Genomic DNA, 25378 nt, shown 5'->3' on the forward strand with positions numbered 1-25378 from the left:
TCACCGTATCTCCATAAGTGAACTAGCTTTTCTCTCCCCCCCTCAATAAAGAGAGCACAAAATATAACCTTTTTTTCACCATATTTTTTTCACCATATTTTCACCATATTTTTGCAGCCGTTAGCAAATTCTAAACAGAACTCAGAACTTTTAGAAGACATCTGAAGGCAGCCCTGTATCAAGAAGTGTTTTATGTTGGACATTGCATTATGTTTTTATATGTGTTGGAAGCTGCCCAGAGTGGCAGATGGGTGGGGTATTATTATTATTATTATTTATTATAGTGGTTGCTGATGGATATTGCCAGAACTTGTCTGTATTTTTTTGTTTGTTCCTGTGTGTTCCTGTGTGTGTGTGAGAGAGAGAGAGAGCGCAACAGCTGGCCTTTGGTATTTACACTTGATATTTGTCACATCTTTGTTCCCAGAGACAGATAATGCTGCAATTATTTGACTTGAATCAGAAAGATTAATTGGTTTTGCCCAGCAAGCAAAACAGACAGGAGACTCCATCTTTCAGGTTTAATAACTGTTCCATTTAGCAAAGCAGCTATATCAGTTCATGAGATTAAGGCAAATAGGGCAGGACTCTTCTTGCACCACAGAAATGTCTCGTTCCACTTTAAGATGATGGGGATACATGAAGGGTCAAACTACACATTTGCAGTCAATTGCATGAGACTTTGTTTGTTTGTTTGTTTGTTTGTTTGTTTGTTTACTTAAGCAATGAATCCCCAAGCAGTTGTCTAAAGCTGCAGTCAGTGAGGACTGATTATGTTTCTTTTCCCCATGGGCACATTCCTTATCAAAATATTACCTCCCAACAACTTTTTTTGCCCTGTAATAGACTTTGCTGTCTCAACCTGTCTCCAGATTTAATGGGATTATATTAATTGCATTTTTAATAGTATGGTTGGTTATATTTCAATGCTTGTATAATTTGTGAATTCACTATAGTATTACTGAGAAGTCAATTTGGGCTTTAAGCAGTTTACATTATTATTATTATTATTATTATTATTATTATTATTATTATTATTATTAGTTCTTTGCTGGCAGAGCTCTGAGGAAAGCCCTGAAATGGGGCATTCTGAGTGTGGGTGGGGGCTGAGGCAGCCAGGGATCAACTGGATTCCAAGCTGGGCTCACTGCCATCAGGCAATGGCATTGGGCCTTCTCCAGGCGTGACTGCTGTGCCAGCCTTGAATTTCCCTGCCACCCTCACCTTTCGCTGTGGCCACTGTGAGCTCTGCCCCTTGGCAAAGTCCCACGGCAGCGGTTGGGGCAGCTGGATTGCAGTCTAACTAAATTAGGCCTGGGGGGGAGGGGGTGTCCGGGAGTCTCCTCAATGGTGCACTGTTCTCCTGAGAAAGTGGTGCATTTATTGGAGGTGAGGAATGGTGAAACCGACCCTGTTGGGCTTAACTTTTTTGTTCTGCCTCCAGCATTTGAGGTGAGAATTCGGCTTGGCTTGCTCCCCGCCCCCCTTTCCCATTCTGTTTGATATGGGGGAAGTTAGATGCCACCAGGGTTTCCTTTTCATCTCCATAGCCTGCTCCTGAGGGAGGGGGCTTGGGCCCAGTTCAGAAACAACTTTTGGCCCAGGTAGCCCTCGACTGAATCTTTAAAGGTTAAATACACAATACAGTACCTGGCACTTTTTGGAAAAGGTCTTCAGGAAAGAAATCCAGTGCTATATTGGTTTCCATGTCACTTGAAAAAGGCTTTAAAAATACCAAAACACGCTTAGCACAATTTACTTAAAAAGAAGAAGAAGAAGAAGAAGGGGGAGCCTTGTTTTTACTTCTGGTAGATATGAAAAGCACAGGATACTTAACCAGCCCCAAGTAACCACTTTTAAATTGGCCCAGGGAGACTTCAAATGCCTGGAAAGCCCCTCAAACAGAAGAGAGCAAAAACTTGACCGCTGCTTCCCAAGAGGGGAGGACTATATGGCAAAGAGGCATGTCCTCACCCAGGCCTTTGATACCTGAGGTGTGTGTTTGCAGGAACCACCATGTTCCTGTGAATGTCAAGACTTCTGAACTGTTTTTTACTTCAATTCTTTCCTGCCAGGCCTTTGGCTTTGAATTATCTATGGCCTCCTTTGGTGGGTGGGATGTTCTAATCCTCCTCCCCCCTCCCCCTCCCCCCTCCCATTACTACTACTACTATATACTACCTCCCCTTCACCCTAACATGCCAGGGCAAGTTATAACATGTGAAACAACATTAAAGTATTAAATTAACATGAAAACTTAAGATCTTTCTTGGATCAGATGAATGATCCATGTAGTCCCACATCTTGTCCTCACAGTGGTGACTAGGTAAAGCCCACAAGCGCAACTGCTCTTTCCTACTTGAGATCCCCAACAGGCATTCAAATACATGCTGCCCTTGATCCCTTTACCCCCCTCCATTCATTTGTCTAATCCCCCTTTAAAGCCTCCCAGACTGGTGGTCTCCACCCCCCCCCCCATCCTTTAACTATGGTGCAAAACAGGGTTTCCTTTTGTCTGGAATCTCCCAGAATTCAGAGGTTGCCCAAATTTCCTTGAAACATCATTTTCAATAGAAATTTGGGTGGCCGCTCTAGATGGCAGATATGAAGCATAGAAATGATGGAATAACGTTTTAGCAAGCATGTTTGGAAACTGCCAGAGGTTCATAATGAAACCGATTTGGAAGAGACACTGATAATCTGCTCTAAACATGACTACAAATCAGACGGTCTGAATGGTGCAAGCACCATTTTCACCACAAATCAATCTTCAACACATATTTATTTTTTTACACTATATTATATATTGTAGCTGACCAGTGGAGAATTAAAATATTATGGGTTTTAAAATGTCCGTGGCTGCATATTCCTGAAGAATTTATTACTTTAGAGAAATAAATTAGAAGCCTGAAGCAATATGGTAGATTTATGGATAAACTCTCTGTGGGTGCTCCGGAGTTCAAGACATAATTCCTGTTAACAGCATTGTAAATTGCTGGTCCCAGAGGCAATTAACTCTTGGGATGCCAGTTAACATAACAGAAACTTGGAGCTGGTCCACCATTCAAAGGTCTATGCTGGGATGGGGGAAGATGTCTATGCAAGAAGAACAAGGATTGGGTGCTTTTCCAGGACTATTAAGCAGATGCACTCTAACAGTGCCCCAATATGAAACAAAGCTGTAAGATGCTGATTGTAAATGTTTGAGAGGGGCTTTCAAGTTGCATCAGCTTTTGTCCTGAGAGAGAGAGAGTCTGAGTGTGTTGAGCGAATGCTGCATTTCATTATGATTCCATAGCTTGGAATTCTGTGAAATTCTCGGCTGGCATTTTTATTACTTTAAGTTGCTTTTGTTTACATAGCTCACCACTAATCTAATTTAGATCTTTTTCCGACAGTATGTGTTAAGAGAGGAGGCAGAGGGCATGGAGGATTAAAAAGGGGGCCAGTTCTATTGCAGAAAGCCTTGAAGTCCTAAAAGCTTTATTGTGCATTTTGTGAGACTAAGCAGTTTATTGGCATGATCAGCCATATCAGGGAGTCAATTATGAAAAAAACGATAGAATTCTGATCATCAAAGTCAGAGATATAGGCCAGCGATCAGCAAACTTTTTCAGCAGGGGGCTGGTCCACTGTCCCTCAGACATTGGGGGGGGGGCAGGACTATATTTTTTGGGAGGGGGGAATGAACAAATTCCTATGCCCCACAAATAACCCAGAGTTGCATTTTAAATAAAAGGACACATTCTACTCATGTAAAAAACATGCTGATTCCTGGACCGTCCACAGGCCATATTTAGAAGACGATTGGGCCAGATCTGACCCCCGGGCCTTAGGCCTTTCCAGTGCTGAGGCTAAACCAAACTCCACTGAGAGTAATGGCTTGTCCACACCAGAGTTTGCATTCCCATTTAATTTGTGTAGTTGTAAAGGTGGTGTCTCCCCTTCGCATTAACACCCCGGCACAGTCGGCTTGATATTTACAGTCTTTATTACATATGTACAAGAAACAGCTACAGTTCAGGATTATGCATCCGAACCCATTGAGTCAGATTCGGGGAGTGGCTTCCTTCAATTCCCGCACCAACAAGGTGTGGGAATTGCGTGAGACATCTTTGATCCTTAGTTTATTTCCCTCCTTGTCTGTGCTGATTTGAAAGCCCCCTCCCTTCCAGAGTCTGAGCTCCCTTCTGGAGCCTCTGGGTGGTTGAAGGGCTCTGCAGCATCCCCGAGCCCCTGCTCCGCCTCTTCTGTCACTTGCTCCTCCAAATTCTCCCTGACAGTAGTCCACATGATGTGACCCTCAAACCACATCAATTTCAATCCTTTCCCCTTGTAAATTTGGTTTTACCTGATAAAGGGATAATCCAATAAATTGGAGAAAATTAGGCTCGAAACTGTTTTCCTTGGGGGTTGCAGACTATTTGTTTTAGCGTTTTGGGGTGGGTGGATCCACTGTCACTTTCTGCTGCTTCTCTTCCCTTGCCCACTAACTCATTACCTGAATTATCACTTTTGCTTGTAACTATTTCTGGTGTGCTTCAGGAATTCCCTTTCTTTCATCCTTCAGATTTACACAAAACCAGAAAACTGCCCAAGCAATCACCGTTAGACATTTCTACAGTAGATATATTGAGCAGCAATCTGAAAAAATGTGTGCTGAGAATTTAGTTGCTTTCATTTTCTTTTCCAGTGTGCTAGTAAGGGTGAGTCAGGAGCTTAGCCACACACATATATTCTTTTGACCTCTCAGATTTGCACAAATCCAGAAAATTGCACAAACAGATTTACGATTACTTGACTTGTTTTGCACAGTTCTTTGGCGGGTTTTTAAACCACCAACTAGGCATGCCCTATCAGTACTTAACTGCCATAATAGAATCAACAAATTAGAATGCAGGGACATACACAAAAGCCTAGTCCTTTGCACAGGAAACACCAACCTTGCTCCTCATATACTAATTCAAAAGCATGTTGTGACCCACCCTGGGACATTAGCATGAAGGGTGGATAATAAATCAAGGGCTGGATTCAACTAAACAGTGACTGCATTGGGAGCCATCTGGAGCCAGCACAAGTCCTGCTAGCACAATGGGCTTCCCCTACTCCTCCCTGGAGAACTCCCAGAACAGCACACACTCTGGGAGTGGGAGACACATAGGGCACAGTTTTTCAACATTTTTGAACCCATTGCTCCCTTGACCAACTACAATCTTTCTGCGGCACCCCTGTAGAGCTCAGGAGCCCAGTTATGTCACCCCTTGCCTGCAGCTCCTCACCACCTTTTCAAGCACCATCCCTTGTAGAGTGTTCCCTCAACCTCCCTCCTCTCCCCTCTCCTTGGGAATCCTCTGGGCAGCCACTGCTGCCCCCTGGTCTCTGAGTTGAAAGAGAGGTGTCTCCTCACACTGCCCCACAGGGGCCTGGGAAGAGGATTCCCCCCAGCCTTAACAGGTGAATGTGAGGCCAGCACCTTACCTTGGGAGGCAACAGTGGGTGCTGCCAGGCCTGCATGGCACAGTGGCTCCCCTTCAGCACTGAACACTCAGCTCCCAGGCACTGGCATAGGAGGAGGGGTGCAGGGACCCACCGCAGGTCCTAACACATTCCCAGTGATATCAGAATCCAGTTTGGTCTGAGTGATCTCTTCTGGTTTTCGTTTGGGGTTTGGTGTCTTGGGGGATTAGCTTAGTTTGTCAAGTCAGGTATGGATCAGCCAAGGAGTGTTGGGCTCAGCTCTTCCATCGCTAGCTAACCGTTATGAAGAAATGGCCAAATAATTAGGGAGAAGGACAGATCCCTAATTGATCCATCAGCACCTGTTTCTCTCCAGTTTAACTGGTTGAGGGAAAGTGGCCAGAAGGAATACAACCATAGTAGCAGAGAGAGAAAGAAACACCATTCAGATCTCTTAATGGAATTGTGTAGGGTAAAAAGACATTGAGAACATATGGAGCCAACAAAGGATAATTCTTCAGGAATAATAATGATAATGATAATAATAATAAACCCAAACATTCTGAAATGTGATGATTGCTAAAAGTATTTTCCCAAAAAGACCAATAAATATAATAAAGTAAATTAATGAAAAAGAGCCACATAATTAACTCGCCTGAACTCCGTTTTTCTTAATTTTTGCTGGATCTTCCCCCAAACATTTTGAAGATGAACAGTACCTGGCTCCAGCTTCCAGCAAACCATTCCACTTTCCCCAAACATGGCCCATTGTCACAGGGTGTGGTCTCTGCTGGTCTGTTGTGTCCGCAGCCCTCCAGTGGTAAACTGCTGATGTGGTTGGTCATGCATATGACGGAGCGTGTCCGGACACCAGAGCCACATTCGGCTGAGCACTGTCATCGTGGGAGACAACAAAGACATCCGTTAGCCCAACTGCTGCTTTAGTGAAAGCAGTTGTGAAATGCTTGGAAGGTGACTCAAGGGCTCTCTGGCACAAGAAGGTACACAAATCCAGATCAGGTTCTGACAGCAGGAAATCCACATTCTGCAATCAGAATATATATTCAAAGAGGAATCTTGCTTTGGAAGAGGGGAAAGGGCAAAATGGAAAGAGAGAGAGAAGACAGGGAGATGTTTCCAAGGTGTCATCTGTCTCCTGCCACTTATTCATGAAGCTTAGAAATCTGCTCTAGATAATGATGATGAAGATAAGTAAAAATTGACAGGGTGCTAAATTCTATGCAAGATAGCATAATATGGTGAATTGAGGTTTCCATCAAAAATACTTGAGAGTAATACCCTAGACAGTGTTATAGTACTCATGCAGCCTATTCTGTTGGAAAGAGATATGCAAACTTTTGGGACTGAGGACCACAATCCCTTTGGTGAATTGGTGGTGCTGTGAACAGCCAAAGCAGAAAGTCTCTGTCTGTCTGTCTGTCTCTCTCTTTCTTTCACACCCACACACCCACACACAGAGGCCTGATCCAGCAGGCTCTTCTTATATTCAATGAGCCTTCCATCCAGTATAAATCCTAATTTGCTGGCAGAGTGTCTATACATCTTTCTGCTAATCATTCACTTATTGTGCACACAAAGTGTGTTCCTTTAAAAAAAAACACCATTGATTTGTTATGCTAGGGGGTGACAGAGCATTTTAATCCACTTTAATTTAAATTTCTTGGTATTTGTTTGAATTCCTCCCACAAAACACTCACAGCCTGGTGGTACCATTTTGGGTCATTAACATTCCATGTCCACAAAGTATTTCAATTTCCTTCTGGTGCTTTCAGCACACTCAGCTAGCCATATTACTTGTTGAGGTTCTCCAGAAACTGAGTTCTGTTCTAAGTAAGCTGAACAAACGGATCACATTTCAAATTAGATGCCAACTAAGAAGATACCGACTTGCCCCACTCTGTGCTGTGAGATTTCAGCGCAGATTAACTGCTTGCAAAGGATATTAAAGGGCTTCAGCAGCAGACTTGGAGCCAGGATATTGTTGGGCTCTTGAGCTTTATTTCCATCTTTTAAAATTAAAACAAAGACATTTCTCTGCAAAAACCAGACACCCAACAGCATGCTTAAGCTTCTTGAAAACATCTGGGTGACATCATAAAAGCAGCAGAGGAGCCTTGCTGGCTCAGACCAAAGAGGCTTGTGTAGGCCAGCCATGGGTTCAGCCATGGGTTCAGACTCAAGAGCCTCTGGCTGCAGACTTTCCTGCTGTGGACGGCCAGGGCAGGTGTCACACTCTGAGCTTGTTGCTGGAGATCATGAAACAATGGAGCCTGAGAAACATGAGCCCCCTAAGAAGAACCTCCTGGATGCTCATGGGTGTCTTCACAGAGGGTCCACTGCATAGGGTCACCATACATCTGGTATTCAGTATTTGGCTCAACAACTTTGCCCAAAAACCTCAAGAACTTTTGTGTCCGGATTTTCACTTTTAGAAATATGGCAACCCTACCACTGCAGGAGCCAGCCAGCTCAGGGAGTACACCATGGAAGAGGCTGGAGAGCAGAGTGGGAGTTTTCAGGCCAGAGGGCTGGCTCTTTAAGAACACCCTAAGTCACAAGGGGCGGAGCCAGAGGGAAGTCAGTTGCATACACACCACACACTTAAAACACGCTTCTGCCTCCAAAGAACCCTAGGAGCTATAATTTGTTAAGGGTGCTGGGAATCGTAGCTCTGTGAGGGGTAAACTACAGTTCTCAGGATTCTTTGAATGGGGGGGGTGTCTCAAATTTGTTTAAATGCATGGTGTATATGCATATTTTTTCTGACACTTTTGCCCCCTCTTTTCTTTCAAAGAGTTCAGGGCAGCATGGATGGTTCCCCTGCTCCTGTCCTTGAGGGAATCCAGAGCACAGAGCATCCAGTGGGTGTGCTCATCATTACTCCATGTGGGCAGCAAGTGTGCAGTCTGGGTTTTAGCAACTGCTGTGCTAAAAGTTCCTAGGCTTGAAATGGTGGGAGCAACACCACTTGTAGTTGTACAGCAACAGGGAACTCTCTTACAGTGGGGGTAGGGCGGGATTTCATTCAGTTCACATCTCATAGAATCATAGAGTTGGAAGGGACCCTGAGGATCATCCAGTCCAACCCCCGGCAATGCAGGAATAGGGATCGAACCTGCAACCTTGGTGCTGCCACTCTAACCACTGGGCCATCTGAGCTAATGTGCACCTACCTACTTTGCACTTCCCAAAGCAAGGCACAAATCAGAGCCATCCCTAAAACACATAGACAACTGAATTTTCTTGTAAAGTTGTGCAACAAAAAATTTGTACAAGAAAGAAGGTGTATATATTAGGGGAGAGCGTGCGTAAGAAGAAAATACAATGACTATTTGGAAAAGGGGCTTGCAAAAGTATGTATAGTAGGAGAAATTGTGCCATCTAATAAAGACTTAAAAATAATCACAAAGTGATGTGCAAATGGGAAGAACTGCCAGGGCGGGGGGGGGGGGTGAGAAACTGAGAAGAACCAAAATTGACAATTGTGTCCATACTGAGTTTTTACCAGTGGCTACTGGCTGCCATTACTTTCCCACAACCACCAGCAGCCTGAAAGCCACACTGAAATGGTGCTGTGAAGATGCCAGTGGTATGTTTGCGCACAATCCATAATGTCACCTACCTTTCTACCTTCTGAGACTCACAGCAGGTTTATTGGGTGATTTCAAATAAAGAAACAGCACAAAGGGGTGAACGTCTTTCTTCTCAAGTACTGAGGCCCTGATCCAAATCTCTCTCTCTCTCTCTCTCTCTCTCTCTCACACACACACACACACACAGAGAGAGAGAGAGAGAGAGAGCAAACACACAGCTGCTTTTAAAGGAGTTTTGATCATGGATCTCCCATGGGACCTTGACTGTAAGGCAATCATATTTCTGTGGGTACGTGTGTTTGAAAGAAGTCACCTTAAAATCCAAACTCCAAAGGTAATAATGAGAGAACAGCTGGTGAATTGTGCACAACAGAGTAGCAAACATTTGGAAATGGTTAATATGAAGAATGCACCCAGTGTTTCTCTTGCTGTACATAAAAGCTTGCATTGCATAAAAACAGATCTCACCCCACTGCCATACACACATAAAGGCACCTAGTTCTTCCATTTCTTTGCTGCAACATAAATTAATGCAATAATTCTTTCTTTAAAAAACTATACAATATTCACAACCTATCCTTTGGGCATTCAGCAAAAAATGTTCTAAAAGCATTCTCCAGCATAAAAATAAATAAATAAAGACATATTTTTAAACTTGTGTGGGAACAAATAGTACATTCAGTGGGAGGGGAGAAAGGAAAATGAACTCGTAGCTGATCTGTATGTTCAACCGGGTGGATTTGCACCAATCCTGGATCTAATCCAGAACGCTTTAGTCAGTTTATTTATATTTCGCTGTCTTGGAGAATAATTCTTTTTCTTTTATGCACATGAGATATCGCTCCAATAAATTTCTAAAGAGACGTTCATCTCTGTGTAAAAGAAAATAAGCAAACACACTCAAAAATACTTTGTGATTATAAATTAAAAACGGGTCTCTATTACAAGAAGATCCTTTGAGCCTTTGCCCTGACAAACAAGCTTTGAGGAGCAGGGAGATTCTGGCAGGCTCCACAGCTGCCGGGAAAGAGGTAAGAATCGTCATAAAAGGATTGGAGTGGAAGACTTTAAAAAAAGAGAAAAGACCCAGTTCCTTCCCTTCTCCCCCACAGACAGGAGACCTACTCATCAGATCCCCGTGTGCAACCTGGTGCAATCACAGTGTAATCCCCACCCCCAGAGCTGGTGCACTGCAGAGGCCTCTTGGTGCCTAGGAGGAAGCCATCTTATTCCAGGTCCAGCTAGCCTGTGCCAGGACAGACTCACCTGTGGCTATACAGCAGAACAGATGCCAACTCCTGCCAGCCGCAGACAGAATGGCCAATGGACAAGGGTGACGCCAGAAACATCCAGAGGCCATTCCTGGCCTACACCGGCTGGAGGCAGTTCTCTAGGGCCTGTGGCTGAGGTGTTCCCCTCACCTGCTGCCTGCTTTTCTTTCTAAACTGGGGGTGTCAAGGTTCGAACCTGGGTGTCATGAGTCCCAAAGAGATGTGTCTTGAAAAGACATAGTGGAGGGGCGGGTCAGACCCAGACACAGGGTGGGGCAGCTGCCCGCTGCCGACTGTGGAGAGGGGACCCACAGTCTGGAATGCAGATACAGAAGGGAATGGTCTGTAAACTGCGGAAATCCTTATATGGTCTCAAGCAGAGTGCCAGGTGTTGGAACACAAAACTCACTGAGACGTTGCTTTCTCTAGGTTTTCACCAGGGCAAGGCTGATCCATGTGTGTTTGTCAAGGAGGAGGGGCAAAACAAACTGTATTGTTTGTTTTGTTGATGATCTTCTGATGTTTTGGAAGGATCAGGCTTTGTACCAAAGCACCCTAGCTCAGCTGAAGGAGCACTTTGACATGAAGGATCTTGGTGAGGTATCTAACTATCTTTCTTCAGGTGGAGAGGGACCGAGCAGGTAATTTTCTGGTACACCAAACACAGAAAATTGCTGGTTGAATTTGGTTGATGCAAACCCAGCAGACACACCGATGGTGACAGGTTACCAGGTAGATAGTACTGCTGAAGCGTTTTCTGACACTACGCTGTACAGATGCATTCTAGGCAAGTTGAATTTCATTGCTAGATGCTCAAGACCTGACATAGCTGTAAGCACTAACCTGCTTAGCAGACATGCTAATAATCCTACTGTTCAGGACTGGAAAGCTCTGAAGCGCATAGCCCGCTATTTGAAAGGGACTTTGCACTACAGGCTGAGGTTCACCAGTCAGAAGACTGGAGGTCTTGAAATCTTTGCAGATGCAAGTTTTGGAAGGTTTTTTTTGACACCATGGATGGTACAAGCACTTCTGGAGTATGCTACATGTACAACCACTGTCTGTTTGACTGGCTGTGCAAGAAGCAGATGACAGTAAGCCTAAGTTCCTGTGAAGCAGAACTCAATGCTTTGTCATTTTCACGCATGGATTGTGAATGGTTGATGCAACTGTTTGAGGACATCAGAGTTTCTGTGAAATGTCCTATACAAGTGTATCAAGACAATAGATCCTGTTTGGCTTTGCTGAACTCAGAGAGTTGCAAGCAAAGAACCAAGTATTTGCAGATTAAGCTACATCGTGCAAGAGAGTGTATTCAGAAAGGACTCATTCGGGTGTCCTACATGGCAGGAAATGAAATTCCTGCTGATCTATTGTCTAAGATTGTTAACAGAGAACAACTTAAGGTTTATGTACAGAGGTTGCAATTGGGTTGAACCACAGGTACTACAGGTTACACGGAAAGGGGGAGGATGTTAGGATATTTCTGTTCCACCTTAAAAGGGAGCAGGATGTTTGTGTCACAGCCTGCGCATTTCCTGTTTCACAGGATGCTTCTGTTGTGTCTTTGCTTTCGTTTCTCTCTCTGCCGGAACACTGAAGCAGGCAGTCATGTTTTTCTTTGTTCTGATCAACGCAGAAATAAACTTGTAAATAATGCTCTCCTGAGTGCATCTTTCGCTGTGTGCATTATCTGCTGATAGAGCGTGCACGGCTCTGGAATGTGGCAAGCTATTTCTGGAGCTCGTGTCGCTAATTGCTGATACTGCGTGTCTACGGGAGATCAATGGACGTCCAGAGACGACGTGGAGTCATGATGGACTTTGTCTCCCTGGCAGTATCCCAACACCCAGAAGGTTGGGAGAGGGTGTGCTGGGGCCCTGAGGGAGAGAGCAGTCCCCCCAGAAGGGAGTGACAGATAAGGAGCCAGATTCCAGGGAGGGTCCCAGTGGGGGACCCTCTTACACCTCACATCTGGCTCCATGCCAGCCTTGCCTCGGATCCCAGTGCTCCCTCTAGCACTGCCAGAGACCACTCCTGGCCCATCGTCTCAGAACAAGTTCAGTGCTCACTTTTGCCTCCCCCCCCCCTTTTCCATGCTCAAATTCTGCCTCTCCTGTTACCACACAATGGGACCCAAGGGGGAGGTGCACAGTCTGTTGGAACAACATCCTCACTTGCTTAGCATCTGTTCGGTCTCTGAACCCCATTTTGCTGAGGTGATGTACTGATTTGAGCATTAAAGCATTAGGACAGAAAACATACTCCAGAGTTTCAGATCTTTATCCAGTGAAATGATGCATGCAAAATATTTGCCTCGCCACTAAGCTTGAGCTGGAAGATGACCATTACAAGCCTTACCCGGTCGCTCCATTCTGTGAGAAACCAGCTCTTTGCGCAAGGCCCCATGTCACAGTTCTCGATATCGTTTGGGCGCAGTTTCATGTTACATTCTTCATCATCAACGACATCTCCAAGATTGCTGACACACTTCACATCTCGTGTCTTCTGACCCACTCCACATGGCACTGAGCACTAAAACAAGAAAGATCTCTGGGTCGGGCAGGCACACAGGGATTGCATGCATTTATTCATTTGGATTGCATTTCACTTCCTTTGCACCCTGCCCTTCCTCCAAAAGAAAGAAGTACAATTCAATTAAAAATGACCAAAAATAAAACAGAGTTTTGCTGAGGTTTTGATAAAAATCAGTTTGTTATTCATATGTTCCTCTTATGCTGGTCTGTGATCGTAATAAAGTTGTGTGTGTGTGTGTGTGTGTGTGCGTGCACACGCTTGCAGGGCTCTTTTACTGCATTGCAATGAAATAAGGAATTGATGGCTGTGGCAGTGATTGTATAAACCTGCCCTGCCAGGCAAATAAATATCCAGGACTAAAATACTATTTTCTATTATGTCATTGTTGCAAATTGGATGGAATACAGATTATGTTTTACAGTTGAAGCATATTTTAAATTGTGAACACTAATCTAACATTTGGAGCTATCCAACAAATGGCCCGAGATTTTGTTGTTGAAAGTCTCTACTCCATCCCACTTGGAAGATGAGGAAGTTTAGAGGGCCACAGTACATGGTCCCGAACCTCACCATCAGCATTTCCAATGGTCTCAGCAAGAAGGAGCAGGTGCTGACGAGAACATAAGAAAAGCCCTGATGGATCAGGCTGAAGGCAGGGATGGGGAACCTTAGGCCAGAGGGCCAAAGGCAGCCCCCCCCAACCTTTCTATTTAACCCTCAGGACTCTTCCCTGGCCCTGCTTTGCCGCTTCCAGGAGGGTTTCTGCCAGGCTCCAATATGTCCTTGAACTCTCTTAATGCTTCTTGTTTTCCTGCATGGAGGGCAGAGAAGGGTGTGCAATGTGGCCCTCAGGTTGAGAAAAGGCTATCCACTGCTTTCAGTTATATACTTTTCCCCTTAAAGGGCATCCACGTTCCCCAAGCTCACAGGAGCGGCTTTCCTGCTAGCCTCTTCTACCTGCCCTTTCGTAAAACATTCGGACAACTTCCACGTTATGGGTGACATCCAGTGTTTTGGTTCCATGAATGGAAGGACGTTCTGGTTGAGGAAGGAGAGTTGTGAAAGGAGCCCTTCCACAAATGGAGTGAGAACACTGGAAGTTCCCCAGTGTTGCAGGATCAGGGCTGGTGCAATGTCAGCTGCAGCCACTGCTCCTGAAAGGTAAGCCTGTTGGGGGGCATGTTCTGTGCTCTGAATCATTCCTGTTTACCGATGTCCATTCTGTCCGAATTTGCCATTCGCTGCAGATCTTCAGCTGGCACGTACTTGTGGTCTCTGGTTTCTCCAGATGGTGGCAGCGGTGTGGCTGGACCGTCAGGGTGCGGTTGGCATAGATCTGCCGGCACAGGACTTGGCGGTGCTGCATCCCAAGGCCGCAGGTCTTGCTGCATTCCGACCACTCGCCGATATCCCAGCTAAGAAATGCAGGAAGGAAGAAGAGATGGGAGTCATTCTGTATCTGTTTCGGGGTGGGGAGCCTCAAGCCTGGTGGTGTTGGTAGGGAAATGTGGCCCTCAATACCTCTCTGTCTGGTCCTTGCGACTCTCCCCAGGCCATGCCTTCCCCAGCTCCACCCTCCACTGGCCTTGCTTCACACCCTCCCTGGGATATGAGGGGTGCTCGAGTGTGGGTAGAAAGTAGCCCACGGTACGAAGACAATATTTGCCTTCATTGCCCCACCCACTTTTGCCTCTGGCCCCACCCACCATTAGGATGTGGCCCCCAGAAGGGAATGTGGCCCTCATGCTGGGAAAAAAGTTTAGCACCCCATCTATCTATGTGCTGGACAGAAAACGTTTTTGAGTCAGCCACTGTCCTAGCCCAGGGGTTTGCCAACATTTTTCTCTGGGCCACACTTTCCGAATAAAAATTTGCTTGTGCCACACTGTGTTTGAAATGTATGTGCGGATGTGGCACAAATCAATGTGCAGGGAGTGAAGCAGCATATATTATATTTGATCGGTGAAATGGGCACTGTTACAAGTGTTACATTTGTAAGAAATGCATCTTTAAGTGGGGCAACGCCACGCTTTGGAATGCTCTGCCTCTTGATCTCAAGCAGGTGCCCTCACAATACTCTCTTCAGAGCCTGCTAAAAACAATTTTGATTAGACAAACCTGCTCAGATGTTAAGAAAGTCTTAACATGGACTTAAATTATTCTTGTTGATTTTCTAAGTGATAATGTTATTGTCCTATCTTTTTTGTAAAATGATTTAAAATCAAGTGCTGCATAAATTTTATGAAATAAATAAATAATATTATTGATTGTTTCATTTTCTTGAGAGTTAACGGAGCACACCACAGGGGGTGAAGTCAAATGACCTCCCGGGCCGAGAGCCTGGGCAGTGGGTGCGGAGGTCCTGGACTGCCCAGACAAGACTAGTCTCTCAGCCTCGCTGATGTGGTCCAAAGGAAAGCAGAGTAATACGAACCCTGATTTAACCATACAAGTAACAAGCATCATTCTCTTACAAGGCTGGGCATGGGAAGGTGTTGCAGGCTTCCTCTTCCGGGGTGGGCTTGGTGCTGGTGTCACAGTAGCTCTCAGACACCTCCTCGTGGCTATTTCGGTTGACGCAGAGGAATATGGGATACTGGGAGCCTGCGGTGAAAAGCAAGGAAGGAAAAGTAAGAAGCAGTGGGGGGAAATCTCAGGGTCATATGTTGGGTGAAAGATTCCTGTATTGCCCTGGACTAGATGAGATGACACTTCTGTTCCCATTCAACTCTACAATTTTACAATTTATTTACTAATAGACTGACATAGTTGAGCCTTTGGCCTAATTCACCGGCTTCTTCTTATGTTCTTAAAGGTGGCAAAAAAACAAGAGTAGCAGTCAGTTCTTCCCTATGCATCTAACAGCAGCTTTTTTTGTTTTTAAATCAGGTTTCATTGGCCAATTAAAATAAACAAAAAGGAAAGGTAAATGGCCTTCACACTGGGCAAAGCATACTTGATCTTTGCTCTTGACTATCAGCTCAATCACTATGCCAATCTTTATTTTGCTTACGAAGTTTGTTGTCCTGAACTGCGCTGCAGCTTTGTTATGGCCCGTGGCTAAAACAAAATGCATATGGAATTGAATCACAGAACAAAGGGGGATTAGCTTCTTCCGCCTTGGAAATGTTTCCTAAACCCTTAGGATTGGGCTGCCCATTATATCATGTCGAAGAGCTGATCATGGTCGTCATCGTCGTCGCCCCCCGCCCCCCGCCTAAGCTCAGGAGGGGATTTTTGCAATTTCGCTTTGTGAGCCCTGGAATAAATCCCTTTCTGAATTCAAACCAGAGAGGCACCTCTGTCTTGCCAATTTCTCCAGGGCTAAAACTTGGACCAAGTTGGATAATCTTCCTAGTCAAAATATGACACACGGGTGGACTTGCGCCAACTCTGAAGTGTATTTTGATAACCAGACCGCAGCTCTCTTGAGGCAAGAAGGAATCTGCAGCAGAGCGGTCCCATTAACAGGCCAGCCTGCTCGGCAAAGAGCTAAGTCAGTCAGGCTTCTGTGGGGCACAGGCTGCTGGGCTGCAGCACTTCCCACAGGTTTGGGGGAACAAAATGGAAAAGGTGCAGCAGCGCCCCATAGCATCCCAAGGGAGGTCCTGGGACATCAGCAGGTGCCTGTTTCCCAAGGTCATGAAGGCTCCAGCTTGGAAGTGGACTGCTCTTCACCATGGACTGGAAAACTGTTTAGACGCTGGAGCCTCCACCCATTCCTGACTCCAAGTCTGGCCCTGAACATTAAGAACTTAAGAAGAGCCTTTAGCTGGATCAGGCCAATGGCCCATTTAGTCCAGCCTCCTGTTCTCACAGTGGCTGCCCAGATGCTTGGGGAAACTGGCAAGCGAGAGCTGAGCACTACAGCCCTCTCCTCTCTGTGGTTTCCAGCCACTGTAGCTCAGGGGTAGAGCATCTGCCTCACAAAAAGAAGGTCCCAGGTTCAATCCCCAGCATCTCCAGGTGGGATTGGCAGAGACTCCTGCCTTAAATCCAGGAATGCCACTGCCAGTCAGTGTAGACCATATGGAGCTAGATGGACCAATGTTCTGACTCAGTATAAGGCACCTGCCAATGTTCCTAACCATGGCCAGTAGCCATTGAAACCATGGATTTGTTCTCTGTGTCCTTCGGCTGTTCTCACACATTACAATTTTTCACTTGGTTGTGTTATTTATTTTTTCAGCTCTATCTTAATTTCCATATGTTAAGGTATCATGTTGCACATCTTGTTTTAAACATGCTTTAAATATTCCTAACAACCCATTTTATATGTTATAATATTTTACTTCTATCTTGTTTGGGTCCATGACCACATAATGAAGAGATGTGATTTGACAAAGCAGCACACCCTGAAGGCACTTTGTTTTAATTCATCTTGGACTTAAATGCTGCAGAGTTCATCATGGCCGGGGGGTGGGCAGGGGGGAATAAAACACCTTGGCTGTCCCGATTACCACTAATGGCTGCTTGGCAGCTGAAAAGAGGGGAAAGAGGCAGGTTTTCTCATAAAAGACATGAGAATGAAAGTTTCTGCCAAAATGGAATGTATTCAGTGGTGTGTTCAACGGGGAAAGCTTTCAGCATCACATATGCTAATTTACAGTAATTTCACTTCCAGAGGCATTTTTCTTCTTGCAGGATTTGCAGGATAGGTGTAACTTTTGGAACAGGGTGGAGTTTGCTCCTCCCCCCACAAATGGGCCCATGAACATGGAAAATTTTCAGACAGGATTGATGGAAGTCAAAAATTTGAATAAGATGTAAAAGTATGTTTAATTTCTGTTGAAAATGATATGTTAAACAAAAACCAATAAAAATTACATTTTTTTAAAAAAAATTGCTTCTCTCCATTGCTCCTGCAAGTGACATTTCCTCCTTCTATGAATGCATCCTGTCTTTGCCTTGGAGTTGATGTGTGCACCATGCTTTATAGCTCTTTACAAGCAGACACTGGCTATGTTTGCTTTTCCCTTGGTTAGAGACAAAGACAACACAGTTACTAAGTTCTTCCCGTACTCCGTATTTTGCCTTTGGCAGACCAGGATCCCCCAGGGTAGAATATATGTGTCAACTGTCCACACACTCCAGACCGCCTACCTTTCCCACACGTGGCGGAGCATTCGGTCGTTCCAACTTGCTTCCAGTTGTGCTCTCGGCTGCGTCTTGCTGGCTGACCAGCAGGCACCTGGTTGTCTGGCTGATGAGAGGGAAACCTTCCTGGCTGGATCACCGGAAAGGTCCCCACAGGCTGCCCCATGTGAGTGCCTGTCTCCCCATGCAAATCCTCCTCCTCATAATTCACTGTCTCTGTCACATCCAACTGGCCATTGAATGGCTCCCCTGGGGGAATGGAGACAATAACTGCTTAAAATAATAGTCGTTCCTCTCGACCACGAGCCATTCCAAATGCAGTAAGGCAAAATCCCCATGACAAGCTGGGATGTTTATGCAAGTCCAGAAGCGAGTTTTAACAGGAAAACACAACATTTGTTCATATATACAAAGGCTGTATGGTTCTTTTGGAACAAGGCACCTCATTTGTCACAAATCAGAAAAATGATGAGCTCTCTTACTGGTATCATGATTCCTGCACAGAGCATTAATTAGAGGATCATTGCATTGGGGGAAAATAAATATAAAGGCTATTTACCAATGGGGATCTCTCTGCTCATGCATTTGGAGATTTGAGGGGTGTTCCAATGAAGTCCTGAATAATGGGTTGTACCCAATGGAGTCATATGCAGAATGAACCCATTGAAATCAATGGACTTCAGCAACTATTTTTGCAACAAAACAGCATGATCTTAACTAGATATATCTAAACTAACGAAGTTCCATAGAATCATAGAGAGTCAGAAGAGACCCCAAGGCCCATCTAGTCCAACTCCCTATTATATAGTTTGGTTCAGAGCTGCTGACTTGTGCCCCAAAACAGTCATCTTACCTGGCCGTCGATGAAGAGGCACCTGAGGGCTGATGACATTGGGCCCTGGAATGATGTACTCATAATGTATACCTGGATTGGGCTGCTGATGAATCATCTAAGGCAAAAACGTATCAAATGAGTGCCTGGGCAGATAGGGGGCTTAAGCTTCTCCATAGCAAACATATCAATCTAGAGACATTGCTCAGACCCCAGATTCAGAGATAGGAGACTTGGGGGCTTGTAGTTCTTGGCCTCAAATAAAAAGTGAGCATTGGGACCCCTGAATTCTTCTGCAGCTGAGATGGAAATGAAAGCCAACCTTCTCAATTTTTAAACCACCCTTCATCACAATAGATACTTAAGCCATTTACAAACCATCATATGAAAGAGAACACAATATGCAATAATAAAAATATTGTTCAATTATTAATACAACAATAACAGAGAAACATTTTGATGAACATAGCAGCAGTCTGTCGTAACGACAGTACTAAAACCTTGACTAAGACAATTGATTTCTACCCCACACCAGGCTGAAGGAAACCCAGGCATCTACAGTTCCAAGGGGATGGAGTTCCACAGCTGGGGAGCTGCTACAAAGAAGGTCCAGCCTTGTGTCACTGCATGGCAAGCGCCATTCACTGGTGGAATGGCCAGAAGGTTCCCCCTGGCAATCTCAGGGGGGAGGCGAGGAGAAACATCTCAGCAAAATAGCTAGGTAGGCTAAATGGAAGTGATAAGCCCCACCATTCTCTTCTGGGTACAGCTATGAGGCTTAGCAGGTGGTCTCCTTTCAGTCACCATTTCTAAGCCTCACAGGATTGTGGCGAGGATCAAATGGGATAACTGCCACCCTGAGCTCCTTCGTGGGCAGGAATTTGATCAACAGTAACCCTACTCAAATTCAGTGGTACTTCTGAGTGCGCATGCAAGTCGAATAAGACTGCAAAGCAGTGTGTCCCCCCACAAATTCAGTGGTTTACATACTACTAACTATCAAGGGTGGTTCTTCTAGGTTATAGAGAAAGAGAACAAAATGGTCTTGTAGTTAACTGAAGTGGTATTATTATGCCTAATATTTGCAGCTTACATAGACATCCAAGATTTCATTTGTTGGGCCATCTGCTAGAAAGGATTCCCCTGCAGTACTTGAGATTTCATTGGGGCGTTTGTAGGTGAACATTGTTCCTCCTCCCTCATATCGCCCAGGTCGATCAATTGCCCAGTTCCCATTGATAATAGACCGCCCTGATCGACTCCGCAGTGCTGTGAGAAACAAGGGGGGAGATGGCATGCGTTAAGTTATACAAATATGTATTTATGATATATAAATGTTCATATTGACACAGCAATGTCCACATCAATAAAACCTGAGCACAAATTCCGTAACTGTTTGGTGGCAGAACATGTGCTGTATCTGCAAAGTGTCACGGGTTCCATCCTTGGTATCTCCAGACTGAGAATGATTCCTGCATGAAATCCTGAAGAGCTGTTGCCAGTCAATGTCAACAATACTGAGCTAGACAGACCAAGGGTTGTGCAGTACTTGGTATATGGCAGCTTCCTGTGTTCCTGAGTGTCTAGAACACATCTCTAGGCGAGTCCAGGATGCAGTAACAGGAGAAAATAAGTCATTCTGAAAATCTCACCAAAAAAGAAGAGGAAGAATTGCTTCCAGTGACACTGTATCACTCACCATGAGCTCTTGGAACTGTTTCCTTTATGGCAGGAATGGGGAACATGTGGTCTCCCAGATGTTTTGAACTACAACTTCCATCACCCCCAACCACTGATCATATTGGCAGGGGCTGATAGGAATTAAAGTTCAACAACATCTGGAGGGCCACAGGCTACCCATCCCTACTTTAGGAAATCCTCAGGTACCAACCGCTCCTTTCCAGAATGCCCTGCATCACTCAGCATCCTGCCTTCATTGCCAACACCACACCCAGAAGTGGCAACAGAATACCCACTGCCAGAGGGATAACACTGAGGCCTTTCTGGGGCCACTAGGTGGCGCGTTGGAAGATGGCCGACAATAACATCTCTCTGACCCATACGAGGTATTAAGGGGCTGCTATGGGAAGTAGGCAGCCTTCCTAAACCCCCCCAAGGGCATGGGGGGGCCTGCCCTTGCCAGCGGTGTTCAATGCACCCCCTGATCCGAGAGACGGGGGTGCGGAACACTTGGCACAAGCCCTCGATGGATTCAGATCTTCCCGACGCCGATTCCAATCAGCGCGCGCTGGTTGCTTCAGTCTGGAATTATATTTGGACTAATTGGCGATAACGGATTGGAAGAAAGACTGAAGCACATATATCAAGTAAGGCTCGAGATAAGGACTGCTGACTAATGCATCTCTGTGACCGGGAGCGACGGATGGATAAGTAAATCTCTTGATGAATTACCACCATGAGAACGTAAGGCTGGAACGAAGGGGGGGTGGAGGGAAAAATCCTCTTAAATCCCTTCATATGATATGATTACAATAATCCTCCACCCCAGAAAGAAATAAGATCGTCGCGTTTTAAATAACATAAACAGAACTTTAAAACTGTGTGGGGAAAGGAATACAATACGAGAAGATTGAAAGGCGAGAAGGAGGAAAATTTTATGACGCAGTTAAAAAAACATGGCGTCTCGCAAAGACAGGCCAGCAGGAGAACAGATGAGGGGGAGGAGATTCAGGAATTTGAAAAAGAAAGAAGGCTGGAATGCAAGTTGGACCTGACAGAGCCCCCGATATCGTTTGATTTACGGCTAGCCTGGGAAAAATAATGGACCGACCGAAGGCTGACAGAGGTCGCTCCTGAATAATATGAGTTTGGCAGCATACCCACACAGGGACGCTAAATCTTCAATCTGTTTGTGGAAACCATCAGAGACCGCAAAGAAAGGAATAAATGATAACAACAAGAAGAGAAAGAAGGAATAAAGATCTATCCGAATCGAACTGGATGGAACTGTCTAATAAAAGCAGCAAATAAGTGATGTCTGGAGTCATCTGGAATTTTGGACTCGTGCTGAGCTTGATATATGGGTACCCCCCAAAAATTTTAAAAATTTGGCTGTATAATTTGGAATTAATGTGATTTGAATAATGTGATGTGATTCGCCTATTAATAAAAAATTATTGGAAAAAAAAAAAACACTGAGGCCTTTCTAATGTAGGAAAAAAGTGAATGGGAACATGATATGGGTCTATGAGGTTGTATAAGGTGTGGAGGAAGTGGGTTGAGAGAGGCTTTATCCCTCTCTCATACTACTAGAACCCAATGAGATCGCCCAATGAAGGTGAACTTCAATAGATGGGGGGGGTCAATGATTCCTTCACACTGTGCATAGTTAAACTTATTGGCTTATGGACAATAAGGCTATCAATGGCTATTGGTAAAGATTTGTTTATTTTACTTATTTATGTGCTGCTTAATACAATAGTCCCTAATGTGTACAACAGAAATGCATCCTAAAACCAGTTAAATTAACCAGAATACTGGGGGGGGGGGGGACTCACCTAAATAATGAAAACTGAAAAAAATGCAAGTTGGTCACATATTCTCACCAAGATGAGAGGCAGCATGCTTGGGAGTGCTGCTTCACTTAGGTGCTTCTGGTGGACTTCCCCAAGGCATCGTTGGCCATTGTGAGACCAGGATGCTGGACGAGATAGACCTTTGGTCTGATCCAGCAAGGCTCTTCTTCTGTTCACTCCAATTGTAAACTGGAGTTTAAGCCGCAACCTTTTCAGACTTAGCAAGTGCTTGTCCACAGCAGGATCATTCCTCCTTAGATAGATCTGCTTAGTGACTTTAGCAATGCATCCATTTCCCCTGTGATCTGTCCATGGTCCTGACACCTTGCCAGTCACTTTCCATTGGCACTGGGTGTTCTTTGGATGTACTTCCTTCTTGCTGACACTTAATTCGACCTACCTCCTGGGCTGGAGGTTCTTTCCAAAGTTATGTTCCATTACTGAGAAGCGGCTCCTCCACAGGGGTGAGCCTTGAATAGGCACCTGGCACATCTACCCGTTGATTTAGCAGTGGAGTGCCTGGGTGCGCGTGCGCACGCACACAGTGATATTGTTGGACTCAAACTCCCACCAGCCCCTCTACTTGGGGATTATTCCTTTGAAATTTGATGAAATTTTATTTGATGGTGTTCACAAATGGTCAAGCCCTTTTCCTCTTCTTTCCTTTGCCACCATGTGGAATGGAAATGTTTCCTTGCCATCTGTGGGTCCCGCTGGCATGAGAAAGTGCTCTATGCATATGCTGATGTATGCACATAAAGTCCATCTGTATGAAGAGGGACCCTTCATATTGAGCCAGAATCCCTCCTTGTATAGAGCTCTTCCCTGCACTAGCTAAATGTGCAGATAGCAGGGAAGGGATTCTGTTGCATAGAGCTAGCACAGGGATATGTTCCCAGTGCAAAGTGCTATGGTCAATCTGCATGGCTCCACATCCCCCTTCACATGTTCTGTCAACATGTAGGAGATATGTGAACCTCCCTCCTGACATGGGGAGAAGTGTGCATGATTAACATGGAAGGATTCCACCACTTGCATTCCTTGCTTTTCTGGATTCAAGGTCTACCTCTTGTTAAAAGGACAGGGTGGAAACTTTCAACTGTCTGCGACAATAACTGACAGTCAGCAAGATGCAGCCAGTGCAATTTAATTAGAACACCTGTGCTACAGAGACCTTTGGCAAGCTTTTTCTTGGCTAGACTTAAACTATTTTTTAATATGGAATACTTCTATTAAAAGTATAAAAGTAGTTTTATTTGATAATTTGATAATTCCTAATGTAGTTCTCTGGTTCTTTTCTTAAATCAAAAGCATAGAAATAAATAGGAAAAATGCTGGCAAAGACAGAGTGGTTTATAATGACATTGCACAAAGATTGGATTGGTGCTTGGAAGCACCAATTCCTCACTGGCCTTGCAGACAACTTCATTGTCCAGAAAGTGGGAGAAGCAACAAGAGGAACAGCCATTTTAGATCTGGTCCTAACCAATGTCGATGACCTGGTTAATGGGGTAGAAGTGGAAGGATCATTAGGTGCAAGTGATCATGCTCTTCTGAAGTTTACTATACAACGGAAAGGAGCAGCCAAGCATACTAGGACTCAATTTCTTGACTTTAAGAAAGCCGACTTCATAAAACTTAGGGAAGTGCTGGGTGAGATCCCATGGACAGTAATACTAAAAGGAAAGGGAGTTCATGATGGCTGGGAGTTTGTTAAGAGGGAGATAGTAAAAGCACAACTTCAGGCAATACCAATGAGACGGAAACATGGAAGGTGCCTAAGGAAGCCAGGGTGGCTATCTAAAGAACTTTTAACTGAGTTAAGATTAAAAAAGGATGTGTACAAAAAATGGAAAAGGGGGGAAACCACCAAAGAGGAATTCAAACAAATAGCCAGCACGTGTAGACACAAAGTCAGAAAAGCTAAAGCACAAAATGAACTCAGGCTTGCTAGAGAGGTTAAAAGCAACAAAAAAGGCTTTTATGGGTATGTTCGTAGCAAAAGGAAGAACAAAGAAACAGTGGGGTCACTCAGAGGAGAAGATGGTGAAATGCAAACAGGGGACACAGAAAGGGCTGAACTCCTCAATGCCTTCTTTGCCTCAGTCTTCTCCGATAAAGAAAACAATGCCCGACCTGAAGAATTTGGAGCAAATGATTCAGCAGAGAAAACACAGCCCAGAATAACTAAGGAGATAGTACAAGAATACTTGGCTAGTTTAGATGTATTCAAGTCTCCAGGGCCAGATGAACTGCATCCAAGAGTATTAAAAGAACTGGCAGATGTGATCTCAGAACCACTGGCAATCATCTTTGAGAATTCCTGGAGAACAGGCGAAGTCCCGGCAGACTGGAGGAGGGCAAATGTTGTCCCTATTTTCAAAAAGGGGAAAAGAGAGGACCCAAATAATTACCGCCCAGTCAGTCTGACATCAATACCAGGGAAGATTCTGGAGCAGATCATTAAGCAAACAATCTGTGAGCACCTAGAAAGGAATGCTGTGATCACCAATAGTCAGCATGGATTTCTGAAAAATAAGTCATGTCAGACGAACCTGATCTCATTTTTTGACAGAATTACAAGCCTGGTAGATGAAGGGAACGCAGTGGATGTAGTCTACCTTGATTTCAGCAAGGCATTTGACAAGGTGCCCCATGATATTCTTGTAAAGAAGCTGGTAAAATGCGGTCTTGACTCTGCTACCACTCAGTGGATTTGTAACTGGCTGACTGACCGGACCCAAAGGGTGCTCATCAATGGTTCCTCTTCATCCTGGAGAAGAGTGACTAGTGGGGTGCCACAGGGTTCTGTCTTGGGCCCGGTCTTATTCAACATCTTTATCAACGACTTGGATGATGGACTCAAGGGCATCCTGATCAAATTTGCAGATGACACCAAACTGGGAGGGGTGGCTAACACCCCAGAGGACAGGATCACACTTCAAAATGACCTTGACAGATTAGAGAACTGGGCCAAAACAAACAAGATGAATTTTAACAGGGAGAAATGTAAAGTATTGCACTTGGGCAAAA

General features: G+C 44.8%; 1 protein-coding gene across 1 annotated transcript in view; it reads right to left on the reverse strand.

Moving 5' to 3' along the window:
* THSD4 (thrombospondin type 1 domain containing 4) overlaps positions 1 to 25378 on the reverse strand; it is a 121729-nt gene that overhangs the window by 9747 nt on the left and 86604 nt on the right. The window contains exons 3-9 of the mRNA XM_083412791.1: positions 19903 to 20078; positions 18831 to 18927; positions 17984 to 18226; positions 15355 to 15484; positions 14091 to 14295; positions 12704 to 12877; positions 6177 to 6350 (exon numbers count right to left, since the gene is read on the reverse strand). Coding sequence (XP_083268917.1) covers positions 6177 to 6350; positions 12704 to 12877; positions 14091 to 14295; positions 15355 to 15484; positions 17984 to 18226; positions 18831 to 18927; positions 19903 to 20078 — 1199 coding nt within the window. The remainder of the gene's footprint in view (positions 1 to 6176; positions 6351 to 12703; positions 12878 to 14090; positions 14296 to 15354; positions 15485 to 17983; positions 18227 to 18830; positions 18928 to 19902; positions 20079 to 25378) is intronic.

This window comes from Podarcis tiliguerta, assembly GCF_965153285.1.
Source record: "Podarcis tiliguerta genome assembly, chromosome: 14".
In the NCBI taxonomy this organism is placed as follows: domain Eukaryota; kingdom Metazoa; phylum Chordata; class Lepidosauria; order Squamata; family Lacertidae; genus Podarcis; species Podarcis tiliguerta.